The 10,000-nt window shown below is 40.1% G+C and overlaps 1 protein-coding gene across 6 annotated transcripts in view; it reads right to left on the bottom strand.

Annotated features, from left to right (window-relative positions):
* LOC138037613 (uncharacterized) overlaps positions 1–10,000 on the bottom strand; it is a 119,432-nt gene that overhangs the window by 1,869 nt on the left and 107,563 nt on the right. For all 6 annotated transcript variants that reach the window (XM_068883517.1, XM_068883529.1, XM_068883534.1 and 3 more), the window contains exon 12: positions 1–3,277. This exon is cut by the window's left edge and continues 1,869 nt beyond it. In XM_068883517.1, the coding sequence (XP_068739618.1) occupies positions 1,520–3,277 (1,758 nt within the window). In that variant the 3' untranslated portion in view covers positions 1–1,519. The remainder of the gene's footprint in view (positions 3,278–10,000) is intronic.

Here is a 10,000-nt window from a genome sequence, read left to right as displayed (position 1 = left end):
CTCAAATGAATGGGATCTTAAAGGACAGCATCAAACGTCAAGAAATATGCCCATGCAAATGTGACTTTAAATGATCGAACGGCAATCATTTCTTTTCCAAATTCCACACAGCTATTTACGACCTCTAATTCCAATGGACTAGCATAAGCGCTATTCGCCAAATGCTCAGGGTCTACTGTATCTGATATTTGTTTGTGTCTATTGTTTGCTTTAACCAATCCCGTAAGCTATTGAAATAGCTGCATTCTGACACGAGGGTAACCGGTCGTTCCGCCCCACGTCTTTTTGTGCCGAAGCATACATTTCCATGATTACGACTATGCACTTATTTTAGTGATAAACAATTATGGTTAAGGCTATTAGTTACCCGTGAAATAAGGGTCCACTGAATACTGTGGGGCGGAACGACCTGTATTCGACACGGACCTTCAGTATTCCGCGTGTACCTGAAAGAGTACACCGGCCTAACCAAATTTCACAGCTGGTTGACGTGGCACTTGTTTAAGGACGAAGCTCAGCAAGACTTAGGCATTTCAGATCAATTGAGATAAATTCATCAGCGAATATGATCAATAAATACATTTCAACGCACGAGATTGCTTATTCCGCGACAAAAATTCACATTAACCAGGATTTCATAGCTTGCGTCCTTTTGTTCTCGCAACTCTTAATGTTTATTCATCAAGAACCCTTTGCTCGGCCACTTCTCTTCAGCCTTTCACACATTCTCTTCTAAGCTATGCGCACTGCCAAGAGGTAGTCAACAACTTTGAGGCAGCAATAGATATTCTGCCTTTATCTCACCCTGTGATTCTAGCTCTACTTCACTGATCTCCTGCCATCTGGGGGGAAATCCCCCACGTGGTGTAAAGGCTTTCATCTTACTGTGAATAACCAGCTAATGGTTCTTTAGTCCACTCACTACCTTTTGGAAGTTTCAATAGGGAGCTTAAGCAACAACAACGGCGACGGCAACGAGAACGTCACAAATTTGCATGCTTAGGGTAAGTTCAATTGACCCTATTCCGGAATAAGAATACGTGGATTTATGATTTAAAACACTATGTGTGGCGTTTTGCAGCAACAATTAAGGATAATAAAGCTATGTTTAAAATAGCATTTTAGCAGATGTTTGACAATATTAATATGAATCTCCGCAAAAACGAAGGATTTCTAACTTCTTTTCCATGTATTCCTATTCCGGAATACGGTCAATGGAATGCGCCCTTAGTGAGCGAAAGCAATAGCTTTTCATTTGTGTCTATTTATTTGCCGTCGTCAGCAAAACAACAACGTGAAATGATAAAATTTGAGGTTTTAAGGAGAACATCAGCACTTAAGGATAAATTTTCATTTCCTCTCCTAAATTGAGCGAGACCTTTGTCACGTTAAATTGTTTGGAATAGTCGCGAAGCGATTACAATAACGCCAATTCACATTTGACAACGTTCTCGTTGCCGTTGCCGTCGTTGATGCTAAAGCTCCCAAAAATCACGAGGCGTCTCCCCTCTGTTGTTCTTCAGGTTGACGTTGCACCCAGATTCAATCTATAAAGAGCGCATAGACCAAGAGGTGTTGCTCCTGACTGGTCTCGAATATTCGCATTCGCCTTGTTTTCAAGCAACAGCTTGACGAGAGGTACTTCCTTCTGCATGACTGCTTTATGAAGAGGTGTTGCTCCCTGCAAGTCTTGAATGTTAGCATCCGCCTTCATTTCAAGCAATAGCTTGACGAGAGGAAAATCCTTCTGCGTGACTGCTTTATGAAGAGCTGTTTTTCCCTTACCGTCCTGAATATTCACATTCGCCTTGTTTTCAAGCAACAGCTTGACGAGAGGTACGTCCTTCTGCATGACTGCTTTATGAAGAGTTGTTTCTCCATGATGGTCTTGAATATTCACGTCTGCCTTGTTCCCAAGCAATAGCTTGACGAAAAGTATGTCCTTCTGCGCGACAGCTTTATGAAGACATGTTCGTCCTGCACAGTCTTGAATATTCGAATCCGTCTTGTTTTCAAACAACAGCCTGATGACAGATACGTCCTTCAGTGTGACTTTACTTTCAGTTATGACTTTATGAAGAGCTGTTTCTCCCCCAACGTCTTGAACATTCGCATCAGCATTGTTTTCAAGCAATACCTTGACGAGAGGTACGTCCTTCAGTGCAACTGTTTTATGAAGAGGCGTTCGTCTCGACTTATTTCGAATATTCACGTCCGCCTTGTTTTCAAGCAATAGCTTGACGAGAGGAACGTCCTTTTGGGTGACTGCTTTATGAAGGGATGTTTCTCCCTTCCCGTCTTGAATATTCACACCAGCCTTGTTTTCAAGCAATAGCTTGACGAGAGGAACGTCCTTTTGGGTGACTGCTTTATGAAGAGGAGTTTCTCCTTGCCACCAGTCTTGAATATTCACATCCGCCTTGTTTTCAAGCAATAGCTTGACGAGAGGTACGTCCTTTTGGGTGACTGCTTTATGAAGAGGGGTTTCTCCTGACTGGTCTCGAATGTTCACACACGCCTTGTTTTCAAGCAATAGCTTGAGGAGAGGTACGTCCTTTTGCGTGACTGTTTTATAAAGAAGTGTTTCTCCTGCCTTGCTTCTCAGTTTGGTGTGAAATCCAGGATTAACAAGCAACTGTGAAATGCTGAAGAAGCCTTGACAGACAGACACAAACAGCGGTGAATTTCCCAGATTGTCCTTAACATTCACATCAGCTCCATGCTCCAAAAGCAGTCCAGTCACCACATAATTATTACTAGAAGCTGCAAAAAGCAAAGGTCCCACATTACCTGGGGATGTTTGAGCATTTACGTCTGCCCCAAGATCAATCAGGGTCTTGATTAACACACCAGAGGACTTCGGACTTGCCCACAGCAATGGTGTGATATTGCATTTTGCAGTGACATTGACATGAACACCATCGTTAAAAACGAGCTCAATCACCTTTTCTACATCGTCGCTCATTGCGCATGAGTGCAGCTCGCTTAGTGTTTCGTCAATTGCAACCAATCTTTGCCACAGTTTTTCAATATCAGCATGACCTGGTTTTCTGCAATCAAGGGCTGATAGAATATCAACTGCTGATTTGCCGCAGAAAATGGACGCCTTTTTACTTATTGTTTGAGATTTCATCTCTTCCACAAAGTTCTCTAGATAGATACTTGCTTTACCAACAATGTCATAATCTCCTTGTAAGACAGCTGCCTGTAGTAGATTAAACCCTGAATGGCTGTCGGTACGTAAGAAAGCCCTTTTTGTAAATATCCTGAGACTGAGCTGCAACAGAACGTGTCAAATATCAATTCACTTCGTAACGACTGCATTACCCCACGGGATAACAAGGCCAATGGAAGCCTTTCCTTTGGATAAGACTTTTTGAAAAAAGCCCCCCTCTTTTTCCTTTGGGAGATTCATGCATCTCAGTTGACCATCTCTATTTCAGTTAGAAAACTCTTTCCTTCAGGAACACACGGAAGCCACGAAAGGGACAAGGGCACCCAACGAGCAAATTAAGCCAAAAGCCTTTCAGGGACATGTCTAGGCTCCTTGAAATGTATAAAGACTGTCTAAAGAGATGTTTTAATCACCTAGAAAAATTTGATCTCTTCGGATATCTTAATTGAAAATTGAAGTGTCCGAAATTTTTAGGGAATGGTACATGTATCTTCATTTCAGAAATTGCTAGCTTGAACGTTGAGGAACGTTATCTTCTAGGAACTTCCAACCGAACCATTTGCTCATCCGAAACTGCCAGGTGACCTTTTAAAATTTTTTAAAAATTGCAAATTGGCCTTCCAAACACGTAAGGGTCTAATTTTCCTAGGTTGCGAATCTTTAGGTGATGTTTTAGTAAAGAAATCTGTAGCTGTCTGGCAACGTAGAAACGAAATTCTTAGAACAGTTTGACTCTCCCGAAGACATATTTGACCGAAGATTATCGTTGGGTGCCCGTGAAGGGACATCTTAGTTTGGTTTTCGAAATTAAGAGAATTTCCGACTGAAATTGGAGTTTTTGTGGGAATGTATGCTAACTCCTAGAGACACTGAAGACTCGCTGAGCTGCACATTTTAAAACCACATTTAATGTTTAGTCCGTAAAAACCTCCGCAATACACTTCAACGATGGTCGTCACGCAACGTTCTCATTTGCTTGTTTTAGTAACATTGTACTCAATGTTGTGTTTTTATCGTAAAATTGGATTCGATCCCTTGACGTCCGAATAGAATTGGCCAGCAAGTTCCTGTGCGACTCTGACTTTACTAGAAACCGTTTGTAGTAAAGTCGGACGACAACATTGACAACAATGCGAACAAACAAGCAAATGAGAACGTTGCGTGACTACATGACGACCATCGTGGAGTTGTGGTTCTGTTGTTTTGTTTTACGAAGTAAACATTACAATGCGATTTTAAAGTGTGGAGCTCAGCGAGTCTTCAGTGTCTCTGGCAGTTGGTGTATATTCCATAAACTCCAATTTCAGCAATTTAGGAAATTCTCTTAATTTCGAAAAACAAACTCCGGTTTTAGGAAAGACAAAAGTCAGATGCTCGCAAAAACCAACATTGACTTTAAACCACAAAAACACAAAGTCCAATTGAGAAAAAAAAGACTAAGATGTCCCTCAAGAGCTCTCATACCTTTCGTGGGTTCCTTAATTTTTTTGACTAGTTTCCACTATAAATGAAGGACAGGAAAAAACGAAACAAAAAAAAAAAAATTGGGAAAAAAACACACCCCGACCCTGACCCCGGCCCCGCGTTTTGGCTACTACCTAAGTTTCAAAGGGGAAAAGTCACGCTATTTTAGTCAAACTTCAGAACACTAAAACAAGTCTTTACATCAATGAAGACCAAAAAATAACCCTTTACTTTTGTTGCCAATAACAATTTGAGTGCACTGAAGCTACTCGTTGTTGTCTGCAGCCAAGGAAGGAAATGAATTGAACACTGAAAAAACTGGCCAGTTTTTTCAAGTTTGGAGACGGTGTCTTCATAAAGTTGCCAAAAGTTAAATACGAATAGCTCTTTGTGCAATAAATATATTTCATATCTTGTCAGTGGGTTGTCAGGAATGTTGTATGTGTGAGGTAAACCATTAAATTAGATTTTTACCAAAAAACAGCAAATTTAGCATGAGAGTGCCTCTTTCAGTCTCATTTGCGCAAGCCACCTTAGTTATCGAGTTCTTCAGTTGTTTTGACTCATTCAAGCTGACAAGTTGCTAACCCGTGTACAGCAATACAATAAGGCCTTTGCAGCTGGCGATCACGTGGTTAAAAAATGCCATACTGGAGAGGAAATTGCACACAGGAACATCTAAAACAAAGCAACTTAATTTGAATTTACTTTGTTTTAGATGTTGGCTTTTGTACCATGTGATCGCCAGCTGCAAAGGGGCCATTTGATAACAAGAAGCGTAGACTTGTGAACTGTTTGCATAAGACGGACGCAGTCATAGAGCTAAGTGTGTAGACAATTTTACTGAGTCGTTTCTTGTAATTTGTCTACTGATTTTCACATTTGTAAGGCCGAGCATTGACGGACCTTCAACTTTACATTTTAGCTCGAATTTGTTGTAATTTATTAAAATACGATTCTGATCTTCTTATATGGCGTTCTTGGTCAACAGAATGTTCCAGTTCTAGGGTGCAATGGACAGCTAATGTACTGTGTTACGGTTGGACTGTTCTAATGTACTCATCTCAGCTTTCGAACTTTCAAAAGTTTATTTTTACTAACTTAAGGCTTTTCTGTTGATTAAAATGCACCTAAACTCAAATATCTTTCGTTCCTTATATGAATCTCCCATTTTATCTTAACTTAAAATTCAATCTGATCTCGTCGCTCTTGTATTTCATTTATAGTCGTAAGTTAGGAAGGGAGCTCATAGTAATAAGCCCCTATGGTTTCTTGTGTAATAAATGTTACTTCAGATCCTTTAACTTTATACATATGTGCAATGTATTTAAAAATGATATTTCTGAAAGTTGTAGCCTACGAAATTGGCAGAAATAGATATTTTGCTGGCACGGACCAGAGGACTGGGTCCGGTTGTCTGGTCATTATGAGTAGTAAACCGTTAGGGATTTGAATCAGTCTAGGTTTAGCTTCCTTCGCCAACTTTTTTTGTTAACTTTTCCCCTTAGCCTCCATAGTGTAGTGGCACTTGCATAGGGTTTGGAGAATACGTTCCCTCATTCCCGCAGGGTTTTGGGTTTTCGTATCGGGCAGGTGCCCAGTGTACCTTTCCTGTAATAAGTTTTTAAATGGTCTGGATAGCACAAGTGTTACTAATATTTTAAAAAATACAACCACACTTTTGAGTTTATGGAACACTCATTTTTTATTCAATGGTTCTAAGGTAAGGTAACTTCATTTAAAGTTGCAAACGTAGGGAGAGGTTGCCCAATCTCCCGAGCCAATGGCTCATGTTAAAAACGCACGACTAATTACAATACCATAACTAATTACTATTTACATATAAAAAATAAAAATTCTAGAAGAATTCAGAACTGTATTAAAAGATAATTTAAAAAGAAACTAGTACAAATATTAAGATAAGAGAATAGCTAATGTATACAGTTCATACACTGGCACCCTGCAAATTCAACACAGTTCAGACGAGAACGAAATTGAGCCAAAGTGGTCGAGGATTTTGTTATGGCTGGTAATTGATTCCACACGTGGGCAATCTGATACAGAAATGAGTTGTGCATAACAAGGCTGTTATATGATGGCTGTACAACATTTAGGCCATCACCTCATAAATTATAATTAGTTATCCTAGGTGTAAAAAACTAAGAAATGTAATTTGGGCCGTTATGTCTAAAACACTTAAAAAATAAAATGAGCGATTGTACGATGCGTCTTTGTTCAAGCGTGCCCATAGCGGTCGTAGCTAAGCATAGATCATAGGTAGCTGAGTTACCCAGATTAAGTAAAGACTTAATCGCATAGTGGTTGGCTCGTTCGATGGTATTCTTCAAAGATTTAGATATTCCTAGCAGTAGCGGGCTACAATATTCAATATGCTGTAACACGTAGGCTTTGTACAGAGAGATCATAGTATTTGATGGAACTAAGCGCTTAATCCTACGTAGAGCAGCTATCATAGCGTATGCTTTTCTCAGCATGATCGTAACATGGGGCTTAAAAGACAAGTCGCGGTCCAATGTTACACCTAAAATTTTGAGAGTCGGTTCAATCACGTCGGACAAGTCATCGACTAAAAAGTTGTAAGTATACTGAGAACTACCTAGTGTCATTGATTGAGTCTTAGTGGCGTTAACTTGAAGATAGTTCGCTGAGAACCAAATGGTTAATTTCTTATGTCTTGATTCAAGATGGATTCTAGTACAGCAGGACACTCGTGAGAGACCTATTGCGTCGTGTCATCGGCATAAAGGCGTATGGAGGAAAACCCAGCTGAGTAATTAACATCATTCACAAAAATATTGAAGAGAAGCGGGTCAACAAGGCTCCCTTGCGGCACTCCATAGCCAATGGGGAGCCAGTCAGACACGTTCCCGTTGCATTTAACTCTTTGAAGACGGCCTGATAGATACGGCTGAATCAGTTTTAATGCAGAGTCTTGAACGCCATAAGCTTTTAGTTTCGCTAGTAACAAGTTATGAAAAGTCGAGTCAAATGCCTTCGATAGGTCAATAGCAACCACTCTCACATCTTTTTTCTTGTCAAGAGCATGGCGCCAATCATCAGTTAGTTTAAGTAAGGCGGCATGAATGTCCGCGTCACGAGCGTTTCAGGTGGGCAACTTAATGATGACAATCAATGCTTTCATCTGTCAGAGCTAAATTTGAAAAAATATGCGTGTGCATTAAAGCGCACGGCGCGTGTTGTGGCGGAAAATTCAATTAAAGAAAATAAAGCCCTTCAAATGTTTCTACATGTATTGCCAATGGCTTCCCAAAAAAAATGTTACGTCTGTTGTTGCAAATCGTCGTCGCGCTGGTATAGCGTTGTTAAGAATATTGTGGAAGACGTGAAAAAATGTTTTAATGTGGAAACATCGTGCGACGATGCGTGTTTGTGTGCCTCTTGTCGGAGAAATTTGACCAGATGGCAACGAAGTTGCGACGAAGAGAAAGAAAAATATTTTGTAAAAGCCCAATCTCGAGGAAAGGCATTTGTCAACAAAACAACCCTAGCTCAACAGGACCGGAGGCTTGCCGTAACAAATATCACCGAAACAAAAACAGCCCCAAAATCGTTTCTGCTGTGTTTACCGGAGGTCGTGCTGTTGGATATTTTTAGATATGTTGGCATCGTAGATATTTGTAACTTGAGACTGACTTGCCAGTATGTAAACATAATTTGCGCGTCCAACTATTTGTGGAAATTTCTGTTAGAACGTGACTTTCGGGAAGCAATTCTACTTTTAGACGATAAGTTGTTATCAGCGTCTTCAGTAGCGTACAGATTTTTGTACTCGGCTACGCTCTCGTCGAAAAAAAAGGAAATGAGCCACCGCAAGCAAATACGTGAACTGGAACGTCAGTTTCGCGAAAGCGAGAGCAAATTTTTGGTGGAAAACGCGGAGTTACAACAACGCGTCGACAGTCTACAATCAAAGCTGTTTACCCTGCAAACTGACCGATATCCTAACACCCCAGTGAGCAAACTTCAAGAACAGGTAACCCGTAACTCGTAATGAATTAATTTAAATCACCCGAAAACCCGTTCGCCCGGAACCGTGGATGTGAAGAACGTCGAGAAATACGTATTGGCTCGTCTGCTGCTTTTGGCTCGGCAGTAGATTTATAGAACGAAAATTACATGCCAATTAGACGATAACAGGTGGCTAAATTCGGTGTTTGAAATCCACTTTGACTACGGCCGAACGGGTTTTCGTTTGAAACGACCGGATTCACTTGTCTGAAAATGGTTGCAGAAAATCGCATACTATGAATCATTGGATGCTCTTTACAGTTCATAAAAGAAACCTGTTTCTGAGGTAACAGTTGAAATCCCACGGTCTTATGTTCTGCTCTACGTAGGGCTAGGAATTTGTCAGGTTTGCCGGTTTTTTTGGGTGTTCCCTCGGGCGTTCGCATATTAACCTTCTCTTCATAAAGATATTCAAAACATATTTTAAAACTCACCAAAGCGTAGCAAAAATGTCCTGAGCGTTTAATTCAATTCGTTAATATCACTCAGTCTATGAAGTACACAAATAATTTTCCTATCAAGTGACAATGAAAATGTTAACTGCCTGGCCACACTTGAACAGAACTAAGAAGTAACACTGAAACAACTCAACCAGTACAATGCAGGTTTCATGAAATTTGATTTTTTGTTTTCCAGCTTTTGGGTGGCTGAGAGGAGGTAGGACAGTGAGAAATAGTTTTCTCTGACCAATATCTTGGCATGCTTAAAAAAAAAACTAAAACCCTTCTTTTGAAACATTTTTAATATTTTCATCCTTGCCTTGGATGGATTATTAAAATGGCAACTGGTCACTTTCCCATCAGCGAGTCTCGCAACCACAAAACTGGCCATACCGTATATTACCCATTCCATGTACACAAGACAAAGTACCAGCATGTTTGTTGGTGAAGAAACTCCCTGGTGGTTTGGTGACTGGTAAACACTTACATTGAAATTGAGAATTCTTGGCACCTGTTTAAGGGCAGACCTAAGAATGTGTAGTTCCAAAAACACATACCTCTCCCAAGGATGCTTTCAATCTGTTTAATGAAATTACCAGTTTATCTTTCTGCTGTGAAACCCCCTCCCCCTCAGAATTTTTAATGTCTGACCATCACTGGTTTAGTTATGAGTTTTGTGGCAGAGGTATATTATACTTTTTGCAACATTGCTCTACATTCCAATTGTGATATCTTGGAATGTAATTTGATAAACAGGTACAATCTTGTTACTTAGTTCATTCTTCTGTTAGGAAAACTGAATAGTATTTCCCTGAAAATATCTGTAAGTAGCCTAACATTTATGTTACCTACAGGTATTTATGAATCTTGT

This window comes from Montipora capricornis, chromosome 1, assembly GCF_036669925.1.
Source record: "Montipora capricornis isolate CH-2021 chromosome 1, ASM3666992v2, whole genome shotgun sequence".
NCBI classification, from domain to species: Eukaryota; Metazoa; Cnidaria; class Anthozoa; order Scleractinia; family Acroporidae; genus Montipora; species Montipora capricornis.
Note: the sequence above shows the minus strand (reverse complement) of the source record. Positions and strands in the feature narration are given on the sequence as shown.